Source organism: Lemur catta, chromosome 14 (assembly GCF_020740605.2).
Source record: "Lemur catta isolate mLemCat1 chromosome 14, mLemCat1.pri, whole genome shotgun sequence".
Classification (NCBI taxonomy): domain Eukaryota; kingdom Metazoa; phylum Chordata; class Mammalia; order Primates; family Lemuridae; genus Lemur; species Lemur catta.
This window is the reverse complement of record NC_059141.1, coordinates 46,947,115-46,965,270: the sequence shown is the minus strand read 5'-3', so window position 1 is coordinate 46,965,270 and position 18,156 is coordinate 46,947,115. Positions and strand designations below refer to the sequence as shown.

General features: G+C 39.0%; 1 protein-coding gene across 5 annotated transcripts in view; it reads left to right on the top strand.

Moving 5' to 3' along the window:
- Positions 1-2,093: 2,093 nt before the first annotated feature.
- RUFY2 (RUN and FYVE domain containing 2) overlaps positions 2,094-18,156 on the top strand; it is a 36,159-nt gene continuing 20,096 nt past the window's right edge. The window contains exons 1-10 of one of the 5 annotated variants that reach the window (XM_045568872.1): positions 2,094-2,206; positions 4,148-4,321; positions 6,335-6,452; positions 9,276-9,377; positions 12,064-12,187; positions 12,380-12,441; positions 13,371-13,436; positions 16,176-16,245; positions 17,442-17,543; positions 17,683-17,799. In XM_045568872.1, the coding sequence (XP_045424828.1) occupies positions 2,203-2,206; positions 4,148-4,321; positions 6,335-6,452; positions 9,276-9,377; positions 12,064-12,187; positions 12,380-12,441; positions 13,371-13,436; positions 16,176-16,245; positions 17,442-17,543; positions 17,683-17,799 (939 nt within the window). In that variant the 5' untranslated portion in view covers positions 2,094-2,202. Of the gene's footprint in view, positions 2,207-2,395; positions 2,635-4,147; positions 4,322-6,334; positions 6,453-9,275; positions 9,378-12,063; positions 12,188-12,379; positions 12,442-13,370; positions 13,437-16,175; positions 16,246-17,441; positions 17,544-17,682; positions 17,800-18,156 lie in introns of those variants that run through there. The other 4 variants (XM_045568869.1, XM_045568873.1, XM_045568871.1 and 1 more) reach the window with 4 other exon arrangements.

The window sequence follows — 18,156 nt, the reverse complement described above, 5'->3', positions numbered from 1 at the left end:
TAGAAAAACAGGCTAAATGGGCATCATGGTGTACACCTGTAGTCCCAGCTACTTGGGAGGCTGAGGCAGAAGGATCACTTGAGCACAGGAGTTTGAAGTTGCAGTGAGCTATGATGATGCCACTGCACTCTAGCCTGGGCAAAACCAAGAGTCTGTCTCAAAAGAAAAAAGAAAAGAAAAGAAAAATAGGCTAGAACAGATTCTTTGTAGAACAAGAACTCCAAATAGTCAACATAGAAGAAGGTGCCCAATGTTCTCAGTAATAAGGTAAATACAAAATAAGCCCACCATGCAATCACACCCACGAGAATGGCTAAAAACGAAAAAATTCTCACAATTCCAGGCATTAGAATGGACATACAGCAATGGAAAAACTATGCTGGTAGGAGAGTAAATTTTGAGAAGTTTTGAAAACAGTTTGGCATTATCTAGTAAATTTAAAGAAAGACACACCTGATTTCCAAGTAGTAATTCTATTCTTAATTATATGCCTATAGACTCTTGCATATGTACATCAGGATGTATGTACAACCTGGAAGCACCCCAAACTGGAAACTCGTCATGGACTTGGATGAAACGCAGACATACAATAATGAGCAAAAGAAATAAAGTTTGTACAGTGTTATTCCATTTGTGAGAAGTTTATAAACAAAGATAACCTACATTGTTTAGGGGCACACAACTGAGGTGGTGATAATATTGAGAAAAACAAGGAAACGACTTTCATAAAAGTCAGAATAGTATTTACCTCTGGGAGAGATTGTGATTGGGGCTTACGGCTATTTGCGGGGAGTTTCAAGAGACAGCCTTGCTCAGTCGCCCAGGCGGGAGTGCAGAGACCAGATCACAGTTCACGGTAACCTCAAACACCTGGGCTCAAGCGATCATCCAGCCTAGGCCTCCCAAAGTACTGGGATTACAGGTGTGAATCACCACGCCCAGCCTGTTTTATACATTTTTATCCATGTATTTTTTTTTTGGTATTTTTTTATTTCAAAATATTATGGGGGTTCAAGTGTTTTTCGTTACATGGATCGCTTTCGTACTGAGTTAGGGTTGTAAGTGTGCCCATCATTGTACCCAGTAGGTTTTCGCCCATCTGCTCCTCCCCCACCCCCTTATTTCCACTGAGTTTTACTTATCTCCACTGAGTTTTACTTATCTCTTTGTGCACTTGTGTGATAATCTCAGAATACAGAAAACTTAAAACCAAAAGAAGTAAACAGAACTTTATGCTGGTCAAAGCGATGAAGGAAACACACTGCCCTGTTTTCACGAAGTATCTGGGTCTACTTTTAGCTCAGCTGGTCTCAATAGCTGCAGATATAACTGGGTGATAGCTTACTTTTCCCAAGCTGATGTAACTTAAACCTAGTGCTATGTATGAGGGTTTTTTTTTTTTCCCTTCTCGAAATGAGAAAACGCATTCTATCTCTTTTCTTGATTAATGAGATTATTGCTCGTTGCTTCTTATAAACCAATGTATTCACTGGTTTAAGTGTCGTGATTTGGGGCTGTGTAAATAGTTTTAGCTTATATCATAAGCGGAATAAAATTAAAAAGTAAAGTTTTAGTAGATTTGTGCCTATCTTAAAAAATTTTTTTTTTAGTTCTTAAAAGCCAGTCAAATTTAGCAGTGGGCGTTGTTTACCAACTTCAGTGACACTAATGTTAGTAAGTTCTGATAACCCACTATCATCGGACCAGCAGTGCCTATTTTTATTTCTTTCGTATTTACCAAATTCTTCTGGTTCCCTACGAGATTGTGCAGACGAAAGGGAAGCGGTCAGGCACGTGCCATTAAACCCAGCTGGATGGAAACGTTTGCACGTGGCTCGCCGCCCCTGGGAAATCCAGCCTCCGCGCCCTGGCGAAGCGCCTGGGCCGAGAGACCCGTGACCCGAGCAGGGGTCCAGCCTCCGGCTCCTCACACCGAGGTCTCCTTCACGCTCCTTTTCCTTCTCCCGGTCCCCGCGGCGGTGAAGAGGCTCAGCGAGGGCGCGTTTTCGCCCCCGCCCCGCCCCGGGCGCCGCTCCCCGCCGGGACCGCCCGGGAGTCCTCCTGCCGCCGGGGGCGCTGTGGGTCGCAGCGGGCCTGGCCGCAGACGCGGTGGCGGCCGCGGAGCCCTTGCAGGGAGCTGCCGGCCGGGCCGAGGGAGCCCTCGCCGGAGACCGAGCCGCCGCCGCTGCCGCCGCCGCCGCCATGGGTAAGGGGAGCGGACAGGGAGCGGACGCCCAGCCCTCCGCCCCGGGCAGAAGGCCGCGGCCGGGGCAGGGGGACTGCGGGTGGGGCTGGGGCGCTGAGAGCGCCAGTCGGAACGGCCCGAACGTGGGATGGGCGGGGACAGCCCGGGACTCGGGGGCTCCTGGGGTCGTCATGGCAACGCGCCCCCCTCGTTCCCTCCCGCCGTCGCCTCGGTTCTGGGGCCTGGTAGCCGAGGCCTCGAGGTCTGACGGCTTCCAGGGAGCAAGGACAGGGTCGGCCAGGGTGTCGCTCGGGGGTCGGGGAACAGTCGGGGACGGCCGATGACTTTTCAAGTTTGGGGGTGGCGGAGGGAAGACGTGTCCCAGGTTTTGGCCTGGGTGCCCGACGCCGAGGGCGGAAGAGGGGCAGTGATGACGCGCAAGACCTTGGGTGAGCGCTCCGCGGGGGTCCTGGGGGGCCCGAGGCCTGGAGGCAGCCTTGCTGGAGGGCGGGTGGGGAAGACAGACAGCGAAGGGGCTCCAGGCCCCGGCAAGATGCAAGGACTGGCCTTTTCCCCGTCTCCCCGCGCACCCGCGCCGGGCTGGGGGGGCGCGTCCCGGCGGGACAAGTCGGAGAGCCTGGTCGGGGCGTGGCCGGGTGCGGACGCCCCTCGGCGTGGGAACCTGTCTGCCCCCGGCTGCGGAGCTCCCGCCCTTTGTGTGGCGGTTGCGTCGCACATTATGGATTGTGGTGCGCAGTGTTAAGAAAAATGAGAATTGTCACGGATTGTAAGACATCAAGTGGTTTTGCTCCGCCCTCCCCCGGCCCCACAAATGGGAATCAGACCACGGTGCAGATCTGAAGAAATGTCGTGTGTGGGCATTTTCCACCAGCCAGCTTGGTCATAGCAGTTGCGACTGTTTGCATTTTAAGTTAAGATTCCGTGTCAGGCTTCACGCCTAGCTATCCGAGATCAGTACTAGAATACTGAGTCCTTGGGGACTCTGGGATTTTGTTCGGTGAAGGAAAAATGGACACTTTGATTACTTGAACTTGTAAATTTGTCAGAGATTGTGAAATGTTCATACTAAATGCTTCATTTTTCCACACCTGAACTTTGTTATCTGTGTTTTGCTGAAAATATTCCTGCCATTCCCAGCAGTGATGAAAGGATGGGGAAGCATCTGAATTTCTAAGTAAACTGAGGATAAAATTTGTGGGGACGAGGGCATTTTTTTGGTGTGTGAATTTAAAATATCAGTTAAAATCAGGGCTTTTAAAATATGCATCTATTAACTTGGTATTCAAACTGGAAACAGTGAGCATCATCAACTTTGTGGAAGGACAGGAAGCTTGGATTAGAAACTGGTCCCTGCTTTTATTTCCTCTTGGAAATAAACGAGTCGTGCAATACAGAACTACAGTCAGAATGAAGAAACAAGACTGAGGGTTACAATGAGTGAAAGCATTGGGTGGCTTCTTCTGTATCCCCTTGTTAGTGCATTTTACTTGTCATGTTTGTTTTGGATGATACTGGAATCTTAGAATTTTAACTGCCTTTTATTTTTTTGCCAGTTTATTCTACACATTTTAACCTTAGAATTCATCCTTAGACCATAAAAAAAATCATTCTCCATGTAAGAGGTACTACAAAAGCAAAATAAATTCAGGAGAATGGCAAATTTGCAGGATCTTGGAAATAATTCATAAATGTTGAATGGAATGGGTATGGCAGTTTTCTATGGTATATGTGAGAGAGGACTGGAATGGGTATGGTAGTTTTCTATGGTATATGTGAGCGACATAACGAGAAGTTAACTGGGGGTATAGTTTAGTTGGGGAGGCAGTTTGTTGACCAGGGAAAAGCAAAACACCATTGGTTTTATAGGATATGAGAAGAATTGGCATATTTTTCATTGTCATGTCTTGCAAATGATGTTGGACGCCTTTCTTGTGCTTTCAGCTACAAAAGACCCCACAGCTGTAGAGAGAGCAAACTTGTTAAACATGGCTAAACTGAGTATCAAAGGACTCATTGAATCTGCTCTAAGTTTTGGCCGCACTCTGGATTCTGACTATCCTCCCTTGCAGCAGTTCTTTGTTGTTATGGAACATTGTCTGAAACACGGTCTTAAAGGTATCAAGAGACTTAAAAAATTTTAATTCACTTTAGAATCTCCCCCTTTCCATTTTTAAATATATTGAAAATGTGTTATTTTTTGAGGCCATAATAACTTAATTTGCATTAAAAACATTGAATTGGATGATTTGGGGAGGAAATATCTTACAACTTTATGTTTTCTAATAGATGGTTTTCAGAAAATGCTTAGTGTTTTGTAAAAAGCATATTTGATTTTTAAGCTTTTTCAACATACATACTCTGAACTGGTTTCCATTTTCTAGGACAATTATAGAGTTATTTTAGGACAGGTGCATTGGTGAATTCCTGTAATCCCAGCATTTCGGGAGGCCAAGATAGGAGGATCTCTTGAAGCCAGGAGTTCAAGACCAACCTGGGCAATATAGCAAGACTCCATCTCTACAAAAATTTTTTTTAAAAATTTAGCTGAGCATGGTGGTGCATGCCTGTAGTACCAGCTCCATAGGAGGCTGAGGCAGGAAGATAGGTTGAGCCCAGGAGTTTGAGGTTATAGTGAGCTGTGATTGGGCTACTGCATTTCAGCCTCGGTGACAAAGAAAGACCCTGTCTCTAAAAAAGAAAACAAAAGAAAAGCTTTGTTTTTTTAAAATAACGGTGATATACATCTTTATTTTCCCCAATTCTGCTGAAATGGAGTTTTCCAAATGATGGCCCAAATAATTACATTTTAAGCTCTTTTTAGAATTTATTTATTTATTTATTTATCTTTTTTTTTTTACTGAATTCCACAAATGAAATATTTATTTATTTTTGAGACAGGGTCTCACTCTGTTGCCCTGGTTAGAGTGCAGTGGTGTGATCATAGCTCACTGCAACCTTCAAACTCCTGAGCTCAAGCAATCCTCCTGCCTCATCCTCCCAAGTAGCTGGGACTACAAATGTGCTCCACCACCCCCAGCTAATTTTTTCTATTTTTAGTAGAGATGGGGTCTCACTCTTGTTCAGGCTGGTCTTGAACTCCTCAGCTCAAGTGATCCTCCCCCCTCACCCTCCCAGAGTGCTAGGATTACAGGTGTGAGCCACCATGCTGGCCTAGAATTTATTATCCTTTACTTCACAAAATACAGTGAGCCACATCCTTAGGCTTATCTTGATGAATTATTATAAAACTACTTTGTGCTTGTGATTTTTGCCCCTGGTAAAAGTTGCCTATCTTCTTGGTTGTCCTTGGGTGATGCATGTGATTGGTACACTGTGTGCAGGAGATCTGATCAGTATTAAAGAAATGTATGGTGATTTCATGGTTTTTTTATTGCCCAAATCTCAGAATAAAATAAAAGGAAAAGCAAATTCACAATTTTCATATTTAAAATTAAAATAACTTTTTATTTGTGCTTGGTTTATTTAATAGACTTATAAAGATCAATCAGCTAAAGCCACCAGTCTCTGTTTTGGTACTGGTAAGGAATTATTGGAATTATATTTTACTTTAATTTCTTGCCTGCATATTTGATATGAAAGAGTGGCCAAGGTGCATTTTTGTGATATGGAAGAAAACAGCAGGATGGGCCACAGGCTCCTGATTGAACAGGCTCTTGATCAACAGGGCTGTGTAGTGATTGAAAAAGAGGAAAGATTTCTGCATAATTAATTGTATGTTAAGTTGAAACTAATATTTAAAATCAAGTTAGCAGCTGGGCGCAGTGGCTCACGCCTGTAATCCTAGCACTCTGGGAAGCAGGTGGATTGTTTGAGCTCAGGAGTTCGAGACCAGCCTGAGCAAGAGCGAGACCCCGTCTCTACTAAAAATAGAAAGAAATTATATGGACAACTAAAAATGTATGTAGAAAAATTAGCTGAGCATGGTGGCACATGCCTGTAATCTGAGCTACTTGGGAGTTTGAGGTTGCTGTGAGCTAGGCTGACGCCATGGCACTCTAGCCTGGGCAACAGAGTAAGACTCTGTTTCAAAAATAAAAAAGAAAAAAAAATCAAGTTACCATTATTTTATATGTGGAAATTGTGTGCATTATATTTTCTTTTTTTCAGTAAGAAAATCATTTTTGAGTTATAACAAAACCATCTGGGGCCCTTTGGAACTGGTGGAAAAATTGTACCCAGAAGCAGAGGAAATAGGAGCCAGTGTCCGGGATTTACCTGGTCTTAAGTAAGTAATCTTATTACTTGTTTATCCTTAACCACAGAAGTGCATTCATCGTTCCTCTGAAGTACCTCATGCTCTAGTTTAGTATCTTTTCTCAGTCTTCAATCCCCTTCTTCCATTCTCTTTTAATAAAATTCTGTTCATTCTTTATTGCTCAGCTCAAATTCCATTTCCTTTAAGAAGTTTTTCTTAGCCCCTTCAATAAGAATTAACCACTCTTTCTTTTATAGTCTTATCACTGTATTTTCTGCTTTACTATATCTTCAGTTCTGCCTTGTATTGCAGGAAATTGAAATTCCCTTTAAGATAGGGTATATCAATTGTGCATCTCTGTTTTCTGAGTGTTAAATTAGTTTGCATGTAGTAGGCAGTCAATAACCATTTATTGAAGACGGATTTAGGTTGAATCCAGGGCAAAGGCTCAGGAGATTCAGGTTCTTAGATAAGCCATTTATGTTCATAGGAGTTGTATAAATTACTTTTCTTCCTTGGAAAATGTTGTGACCTATAGTGTCAACAGCCTGTTTCATCAGACAAATGTATATGAAATGTCCTAAAAGCTAGAGTATTCTAGCTAAGAACTCTTAAGTATTGAAAATTTTTTGCAGGCTTGAAGAGTTAAGGCTAAGTTCTTAGGTTCTTTAGGGGTAATTAAAATGTAAGCACTCCCTTTAGTTCATCTTAATTCTTGTGAAGGAGATAATTTTTTTTTCTTTTTTTGGGGGGGGGTGGGACAGGATCTTACTCTGTCGCCCAGGGTAGAGTGCAGTGGTGTCATCATAGCTCACTGCAGTCTCCAACTCCTAGGCTCAAGTGATCTTCCTGCCTCAACCTTCCGAGTAGCTGGGAGTACAGGCACGAACCACTATGCCCAGCTAAATTTTTCTGTTTTTTGTAGAGACGGGGTCTCGCTCTTGCTCAGGCTGGTCTCGAACTCCTGAGCTCAAGCAATCCTCCCATCTTGGCCTCCCAGAGTGCTAGGATTACAGGTGTGAGCCACTGAGCCTGGCCAAGATAATTTTTATATTTAGTATTTTCTGTCAGATTATCAGTTTGTTTTCTCTTAGCTTTACAATTTAGGGTTTCATATATTGTGGGAAATATGGTGATGTTTTCTTGCTGTTATTTCAAGGTTCAAATTTGTATAAGTTGGACTTAATTGAGTGATAAAAATAAATACCTACCATTGAGCATTGTGTGGAGATAATTGATAATAAGGTAATTGTTTTACATGAATTATCTCCTTTAGTGCTTAAATCAATCCTACAGGTAGAGATTATTATTATAATAATTGTATATATGTGAAAAATAAAGGTCAGAGAAATTACAGTTAATAAATGGCAGGATGGGCAAGGTGGCTCACACCTGTAATCCTAGCACTTTGAGAGGCCCAGGTGGGAAGATCACTTGAGGCCAGAAGTTTGAGACTAGCCTCAGCAACATAGCGAGACCCTGTCTCTACAAAAAACTAGAAAAATTAGCTGGGCATGGTAGCATGCCTGTAGTCCCAGCTACTTGGGAGGCTAAGGCAGGAGGATCGCTTGAGCCCAGGAGTTTGTGACTGCAGTGAGCTATGATGATGCCACTGCACTGTAGCCTGGGTGACAGAGCAAGATCCTGTATCTAAAAAAAAAAAAAGTGGAGAGGAAAGATTAAAACCCAGTTTTTAGAGTTAAATAGCAAATGATGTTCAAACCTGATGTTACTTACAATGGCATATTAGGTGTAGTAATTTTTAACAAACACAGAGGAAAAATGGAGTTTCAAGGGAAATATGAGATTTGGTTTTATTTTAATTTCAAAATACATGTTCATATTTTTTTAAAAAGCCAAACTTTACAAAATGTTTCCTGATAATGTTTGTTAAAATGCTCAGCTATAAGAAACTCATTGACGTTTGGAAGTGAAGATTAAGTATCCTCCCAAACTACCTGAAAAAATGTTCTATGTGTAAGAAAACATAAAATGTGAATGATATTGTTCCTTTTTTTTTTTTTTTTTTACAAAAATACATATTCTTTAAAACTTGCTTTTAAATAGAACTTAGGTAAGAGAGATATGAGATTTAATTTCTTAAGTGCAACTGGGTAAAAGAAACTTTCAAAAAACACCAAGCAGCACAGTGATTTCTCTTTAATTAGCACCTTGGTATCTTCTTAGGTTTATTATGATTTTTAAAATTCAGATATAATGTTAACTAATTTTCGAAGGCATTATACTACCATATTGATAGATTTCACATATTCATTTTTAGAGGGCTAAGCCTACTTGCACTAAATATTTCTTGTAGAAATATTCTCACTACAGTCTTGCTCTATATAGCAATGTGTCAGTCAACTATGGTGTTCCCATAACATTATAATACTGTATTTTTACTGTACATTTTCTGTTTAGGTACATTTAGATGCACAAATACTTAACCATTGTGTTACAGTTGCCTACAGTATTCAGTACAGTAATATGCTGTACAGGTTTGTAGCCTAGTAGCAATAGGCTATGCCATCTAGGCTTGTGTAAGAGTGATGTTGGCACAATGATAAAAGTGCCTAGGGACATATTTATCAGAACATATCCCCAGTGTTAAGTGACCCATGACCATATTTAGAGAGTCATTTCTTCGAAGGCATAAAATGGTACCTAGGTGACCTACAGGAGCAGATTAGCTAGCTCCCAGGGATTGGTTTGTTAGCTTAACTACAAAAATGTGAAGAAAATTATGATAAAATGCCCCTTTTCTTTGTTAATGTGTACCTCAACAGAGATAGAACATGTTGTCCTGATCTTTGGAATAGGGTTGTTTTCTGACCAATTTGTTCTTCTCGTTAGGACACCCCTGGGTCGAGCAAGAGCGTGGCTTCGATTAGCCCTCATGCAGAAAAAAATGGCTGATTACCTGCGTTGCTTAATTATTCAGAGGGATCTCTTGAGGTTAGTATTATTAAGTCATGTTCATTTTCATTTTTTTATTTCATTTGTGTCCTGTCTTCTAAAAAGGATTGAAGATGGAGTATAAAAGGTTATATAAAATATAACAAGATGGTATAAAATAAAAGGAGGAGCAAAATAAGAGAGACAAACATGGTGGGGGCATAGCATGGATCAGGAACTAGCCTCAAATATGGACACTATAAGCTTGTTATCAGCCAATAAAGGGAAATTTATATATATTTTTTAGTTTCATTTTTCTGAATTATAGTTAATTTTATAGATAAAAATTTGTGTTGGAATTTGACGCTTTAATTCCACAGGTTTCTTTTTTGATCTTGAATGTCCAAATTACTGCTTTGACTGTATTGTGGACTTTTTTTTTTCTGAGACAGGGTCTTGCTCTGTTGCCCAGGCTGGAGTGCAGAGGTGCTATCATAGCTCACTGCAACCTCTAATTCCGGGGCTCAAGCCATCCTCCTGGGTCAGCCTCCGAAGTAGTTGGGACTATAAGCACTTGCAACCACGCCCGCCTAATTTTTTAAAAAATTTTTTGTAGAAATGGGGTCTTGCTGTGCTGCCAAACTCCCGGCCTCAAGTGATCCTCCCACCTAGGCCTCCCAAGGCGCTGGGCTTATAGGCATGAGCTACCACACCTGGCCGCGGGCACGCTTTAAATTGAAGGCCAAAGCTTATTACTTTCAGAACAAAGTATTCAGTCTTTTTTGTAATCTCCAACTCCTGGCCTCAAGCGATCCTTCTGCTTTAGCCTCCCAAGTAGCTGGGGTTACAGGCACACACCACCACACCTGGCTAAGTTTTTTCTATTTTTTTGTAGTGATGGAGTCTCTCTCTTACTCTGGCTGGTCTTGAACTCCTGAGCTGAAGCGATCCTCCTGCCTTGGCCTCCCAGAATGCCAGAGTGCTAGGATTACAGACATGAACCACCATGCCTAGCCCAATAGTCTTCTAAAGGAGTAGATCCATGATAGCCCTCCATCTGCCCTTGTTCTTTTAGAATGCCTTTTTGATGTTGTAGAGAATTTGGTCCTGTTTTAGGTTTTACTTTTTAAATTTTTTTTTTTTAGAGATAAAGTCTTGCTTTGTAACCCAGGCTGGAATGCAGTGGCACTATCACAGCCCATTATAACCTCAAACTCCTGAGCTCAAAGGAATCCTCCCGCCTCAGCCTCCCATGTAGTTAGGACTATAGGCATGCTATGCCTGGATAATTTTTTATTTTTTATTTTTATTTTTTTTGAGGCAGAGTCCTGCTCTGTCACCCTGGCTAGAGTGCTGTGGTGTCAGCCTAGCTCACAGCAACCTCAAACTCCTATGCTCAAGCAATCCTTCTGCCTCAGCCTCCCAAGTAGCTGGGACTACAGGCATACTACAGGCATGTGCCACCATGCCTGGCTAATTTTTTCTGTGTATTTTTAGTTGTCCAGCTAATTTCTTTTTATTTTTTTTAGTAGAGACGGGGTCTCACTCTTGCTCAGGCTGGTCTTGAACTCCTGATCTCAAACGATCCGCCCGCCTCGGCCTCTCAGAGTGCTAGGATTACAGGTGTGAGCCACCGCGCCCGGCCTAAAATTTTTTATTTTTTATTTGTTTCAGAGACAAAACTTTGTTTTTGGACTGTCCTGCTTCTTTCACAAGTCTCTTGTTTGGACATTTTTAAGAGTGTAGATAGCTGTGTTTTTAATTTATGATTATCTATTAAGGGCACTTACAATATACCTATCAAATGCATTGACTTGAACTTGGGCTTTGAAATGTTTCACACGTTCATTTCCCACTTTAGTCTTATCCCAAGGGTCTTAATAAATCTTAAGATTGAAAATTCAGCTCTAATAAAAAATGTCATAATCAGGCAGGGCACGGTGGCTCACGCCTGTAATCCTAGCACTCTGGGAGGCCGAGGCAGGTGGATTGCCCCAGGTCAGGAGTTTGAGACCAGCCTGAGCAAGAGTGAGACCCTGTCTCTACTAAAAATAGAAAGAAATTATCTGGCCAACTAAAATATATATACAGAAAAAATTAGCTGGGCATGGTGGCGCATGCCTGTAGTCCCAGCTACTCGGGAGGCTAAGGCAGAAGGATCGCTTAAGCCCAGGAGTTTGAGGTTGCTGTGAGCTAGGCTGACGCCACGGCACTCACTCTAGCCCGGGCAACAGAGTGAGACTCTGTCTCAAAAAAAAAAAAAAAAAAAAAAAAAGTCATAATCAGATCAGCAACAGTCACTATGTCCTTCTGAGATTCAGGAACATTCTAGGCTTCAGTGTCACCCCTTTCTCTTTCTCTCATAACTGTTCCAGGCTTCAGTGTTGCCTCTGTTTCTTTTGATGTCTCTTTGCTTCTCTTCTTTTCTCTCTCAAAATTCCTTTTCCTCTTTTTTCTCCTTTTGTGTTTTTCTTTTAATTTTTCTATATAGACATTTAAATTTCAAAACTTTAAAAAGTTATTCACATGTGGAAAGGCTAATTTGAGAGTTATGTAACTTAGATTACTTCTATGTCTATAAAGTGGAAGATAAGGTGATTTTATTTTATTTTATTTATTTATTTATTTATTTATTTAAAGTCCCCCTCCTCCAACCACCAATAAGGTGATTTTAAAATTTAGTCTTTGAAATAAATTTGTGAATTAAGGTGGTTTTTTTTTTGTTTTTTTTTTTAAATTTTCACAGTGAGTTCTATGAGTATCATGCACTAATGATGGAAGAAGAAGGAGCAGTAATTGTTGGGCTGCTGGTTGGCCTGAATGTGATAGATGCTAATCTGTGTGTGAAAGGAGAGGATTTAGACTCACAAGTAAGTGAAAGTGATCACCACCAAATGCAGAGTGTTTTCAGTTTGCACAGTCTCCCTTGATCCAGGGATCACTTTAATCTGTAAACAGTGCTGTTAAACCCTAAAAAAGAATTAAGAATGAAATTCAGTAAAGGTACTTCTGATTAAGTAATATTTCTCTCCTTTAAATAAAAATAACTTTATTTGCTTCAGGTTGGAGTGATTGATTTTTCTATGTATTTAAAGAATGAAGAAGATATTGGAAATAAAGAAAGGTATGATTTTCGTAAGTTATTTCACGTTTTTTTTTTTTTAGATAGCTCTTTACAAATCAGTATGAGATCCATCTATTTGTTATAGTGTGGTTTTCTGTCCCCCCCCCCCCCCCATTTCTACTTTGTTGCATTTTCACTTCCACTTCTGTTGTAACTTTCCCAAAGCAAATTAGGGAAAATCACTTAGCAGAGGGAGGCTTCAGTATAAAGTAGGGCTTTTGGCTGTACCTGTAGTTACTGAGACCCATTTTAATAATTATTTTTTGTGATAAAAGAGATGAAAGCTTATTATTCACAAGCTTACAAGTGGTGGTTTATTTCAAGATATAATTGTGTTTAAATTTAAAATATACTGGCCTGGTGCGGTGGCTCACGCCTGTAATCCTAGCATTCTGGGAGGCCGAGGCGGGAGGATCGCTTGAGGTCAGGAGTTCAAGACTAGCCTGAGCAAGAGTGAGACTCCATCTCTACTAAAAATAAAAATAAATTAGCTGGACAACTAAAAATATATAGAAAAAATTAGCCGGGCATGGTGGCGCATGCCTGTAGTCCCAGCTACTTGGGAGGCTGAGGCAGAAGGATTGCTTGAGCCCAGGAGTTTGAGGTTGCTGTGAGCTAGGCTAACACCGTGGCACTCTAGCCCAGGCAACAGAGTGAGACTCTGTCTCAAAAAAAAAAAAAAATATATATATATATGTATATATACACACACACACACTAATGGTATTGTTAAGTCTATTATTAGCAAGTAATTTATTCAACAAGGGCTATAGGTAGTCAGTACAGAGCTTACATGCATGTTTTAAATGAAGATAATGTTGTTACACCGTTATGGTTTTATAACAATTTTAGATGACTTAGGTTTTTTTTTTTTTTGCATCTAATAAGTACCTTTCAACTAGTACAAAACTATTTTTTTCTCCCCCCAGGAATGTTCAAATTGCTGCCATATTAGACCAAAAGAATTATGTTGAAGAATTAAACAGACAACTGAAGTAAGTATTATTGATATTTAGCACATTTATGAATATTGTCTTAGGTTTTTGTTTTTGTTTTTCTTGCCTTCATTTCAGCTTACCCCTGTTTCTTTCTTCTAAGTACCTTTGAGGGGTTGAGGGGATAGAACATGGAAATTAAGAATACTGAGAATTATTGGAGCTAATTCATTTTCAGCAGAAAATGAGAGTAAGATTTTTAAATAGAATCTTCATAGAATTTAAGTAAAATTTTTAACTTAATCACTATTCCTTTAAGAAAAAAGCCTAGATAAGGTAGAAGTTCATATAATTTGATGCTTCAAAAATTCATTTTTCCTACTTCAAAGGACTTCATGTGTAAATGTGGCTGTCATCTTCTATGGGGGAAGTTTTCTCCTTCTTACATTGTCAACTGGTCATTGAAGCCATCAATGAATACTCTAGCTGAGAAGAGTTTCTGAGATCTGTATGTAAAATAGTATAGTGCAGTTGTTATAGAAATATAATGTGTGGCACATAGGTAATTTAAAACTTCTGGTAACCACGTTACAAATGTTAAAAAAATTAATTACAAAATATATTTTATTTTGCCTAATATACCCGAAATATTATTTCAACATGTAATCAATATAAAAAATTATTATTAGCTGGGTGTGGTGGTGTGTGAGTGTAGTCCCAGCTACTTGGAAGGCTGAGGCAAGAAGATCCCTTGAGTTCAAGACCAGCCTGGGCAATATAGCAAGACCCTGTCTCCTTAAAAAAGTTATTAATAAGATATTTTACATTTTATTTGGTACTGTCCTCAAAATCCAATGTGTATTTTACCCTTATAGCACATTTGAATTTGGACTAGCTACATTTTTTTTCTTTTTTTTCATCTTGTATTTTTAAAGGAGAAGGACTTGCTACATTTTAAATGCTTAGTAGTCACATGTGGCTCATGGCTACCATACTGAACAGCACAGGTATATTGAGTAATATTTGCTGCATAATTAGAAATGAATGGACTGTTCTCATTAATTGTTTTTACATATAAGGTAGCATACTTTCACAATACTCTGTACTATTTTCACTCAACAGTTTATCTTGGCATCTATTCTATTCAGTTCAAAACAGTTTTCTCATTCTCAGTCTTTTAAGTCACGTGTATTAATCAGTTACAGAACTATTAGTGCCTTAATTTTGTACACTTTATGTTTTTAAAATGTTTCATTTTTCTAATAAAAAGTTATTGTACATTTAGAATATTTCATCAATATAGAGAAAAGATGCAGAAAAAAAAGAATTCATCTATTATTCTTCACTCAAAACTACTATTGAGGGTTTATTGTTTTCAAAGTGCTTGTTTGGTGATTATGGGTTCTCACACAAAGACAAGGCAAATACTGTTGTCTGATTTTATAGAAAAGAAGCTGAAGCTTAGAAAGGTTTCATAACTTTCAAGGTGACTCAGTTAGAAGGTAGAAAAGCAGGGCCCATGACCTTGGTCTTACATTTCCCAGACCTGTACTTTTCTATCTCAACATCAGTACATCCTGGTGCTGTTTGTGAAAAACTCAAGTTGTTTACGTAAGAGTTATTATGTTTAAAAAATGATTTACTATGAATGGAAAAACATTTTCTTGTTTCACCGGTTAACCTAAAATACCAGTACTTGTTTCTGAGGCTAGTATAAATTTTGTTGTATATTTTATTGATTTTGCTATAATACACGACATATATAGCATATTCCATTTTATTAGAGAAAGTTTGAGACAGTAGTGTCAAGCAGGCCTTAGACAATAGACTTAATGAAGTGTACATTAATGTCTAGTCTTGATTCATTTAAACAAAAGAGCAAAAAACAGGTGTGTTCATGTGGTCTAACCTGACTTCTGACTATTTTCTGGAAAGACAGGTGTTTAGCTGCCAGGTACCTGATGTTAGGTATCTGATGATGGATATCTTGGATTCGTATTTCTCAAACTATGGGTGACTTTGGAGGTCTCTAAGTTATTATGAAAATGGAGAGGGGAAACAGATTGGGCTTGAATTAAAGACCATTGTTTATATGCTTCATCAAGCCACATAATTATAAAGTAGACAGAGTTCATACTTTAAAAAATAATTTAAAATATAATTTTGGCCAGGCACAGTGACTCAGCCTGTAATCCTAGCACTCTGGGAGGTCAATGTGGGAGGATCGCTTGAGGTTAGGAGTTGGAGACCAGCCTGAGCCAAGAGTGAGACCCTTTCTCCACTAAAAATAGAAAAATTAGCCGGGTGTGGTGGCATGTGCCTATAATCCTAGCTACTCGGGAGGCTGAGGCAGGAGAATCACTTGAGCCCAGGAGTTTGAGGTTGCTGTAAGCTAGGCTGATGCCACGGCACTCTAGCCCAGGTGACAGAGCAAGACACTGTCTCAAAAAATAAATAAAAATAAAATAAAATAAAATTTTAATAATATTTAGTAATCTGTGTGTGGAATTTCCATTCCCCCAAATTATCAGTTAAATGTAAGAAGCAGCCTAAGAAGATGATAAAAAATAATTAGTAATGCCAAATGGAATTTCAAAAGAAATATTGAATCTTTTACTGTATTCTTTATTGCTCTCCTCGCCAAATCAAGTCACCCAAGTTAATGATATTTTCCACACTCACAAATTTGGACAGGACTGTTGGTGTATGTCAGTCAACATAATGAGTTTAGGTTAACATATTTTGTCTTGCCTTTGTTAGTTTGTGTGATTTTGAATAAGTTTTCTTTATTAATTTCAGCAGCACAGTCAGCAGCCTCCATTCAAGAGTTGACTCATTAGAAAAGTCAAATACTAAGCTGATTGAAGAGGTACTGTCACCCAGTAATGGATAAAAGTATTTCATGGACCTAGTGTTTGTGATCCCTTTCCATTTTAAGTATGAATGCATTAAGCACTCTCACACACATTTTCATCATTTAATGGAATACTTGTAATGTAGTTGTAATTGATGGTATAAGTTCTAGAGAAAGCACATATTCTTAGGCAAATTTTCAGTTAAGTCAATCTATATATGAGATACTCAACTTTCAGAAAGGAGCCCCAGAGCTGAAACTCAACACAAACTCCTCTGTAGATAAGCTGTGATTCTCATTTTAAAATCTGGATGGCCTATACTTACCTAGTAGAATCACTTATAGTTAGAAATTCTTCTTAAAATGATACTGTTCCCCTGGACAGATTACTTTTTCTTCACAAGCATCCCTGTATGATCATGTCTACACTTTCTCCACCTTCCCACGTGTAAAACTCATCCCATGTGCTCTGGTTTCTTGCATTGTGAAAGTGGCTATCCCGTGGTCCCAGAGCTCATTTGAAGAAGAACCAGAAATTTGTCTTGGCTCTCTTTTTAATACTTTTGCAGAGTTGCTTTTTAGATAAATTTTTAAAAAGAAAACTATCAAATGACAGAATATTGTTTCCTACTTTCAGAATTATTTAGTTCTGTTATTAGTGCTATGAACACAACTCATTCATATTTAAGTCTGATGGTGAGGCTGTCTCATGTTTGTCATAGTCACTTAAGTTCCTATGACATGCCCAGATTTTACAGGGTGATATATTCAGTTACCATGAATGTCTGTATTCATGATGGCACAACTTACTTTCCTTATACATGTTTTTATATTTACACAAGTCTTTACAGTCTTTGTTGTTTAATGCATAATTTTTATATGTTTACTGAGACACTTTTATTCAGATCATATTGTAAATCAGACAATAAGCATAATATGTTTATTATAAGCATAATAAGTAAGCATAATATGATTCAACTACAAAAGGAAATAGTAGGAATAGTACAAAAGGAAATGAGTGTAATTTCTTTGATTGGTATCTTGGGATAATAAGGAGCACATTTGTCTTATGAAAATTTTTATGGATGTGAGAGACATTTTACTAATTTTAAGATTTTATTTTCTATTGTTTATAGACATAAACATAACCTATAAAACAAGTATAAAGATGTTTAAAATCTTTTTTCTTGCCTCTGTTTCTTAATTTTTAGTTAGCAATAGCAAAGAATAATATCATTAAACTCCAAGAAGAAAATCATCAATTACGAAGTGAAAATAAACTGATTTTAATGAAAACACAGCAACACCTAGAGGTGAGGATAGATTGCTTTCAAACAGACTGTCTTGTGTCAAAGAATAACACTTTTAAGGACTTTTGCGTAAAGTAGGTATTTCTCTGCTGTATTAATAGTAGTGAATATAGAATAAAAAGTTGTTATGTTTTCTTCCTAGGTTACCAAAGTAGATGTGGAAACTGAGCTTCAAACATATAAACATTCTCGGCAGGGGCTAGATGAAATGTATAATGAAGCCAGAAGGCAGCTTCGAGATGAATCTCAGTTACGACAGGTAGGTAATATTAAAGTTACATTAGCAAAACCTTGGGAATAATTTACGCTTAAGCAAGCACCATTTCAAGTCTTTTTCAGCCTCATCTGTCTTATGTTTTTTGGTGTGGGATAGCAAACTCACCCCTTAATCCTCTTGAAATCCTTATGTTCCCACTATATCAGTGTTTTTTATACTCTGAGTTACAATCTATAGTTGTAAAATGAATTGGTTGTGACCAGCATTACAAAAAAGGAAAAATAGAAGACATAGAATGACATATGTAAAATTAACTTATTTTTAACTTTTGAAATTGTGAGATATACCAACAGAAAAATATGAATGGATAGTTTCATGAATTATAACACAAATACCTGT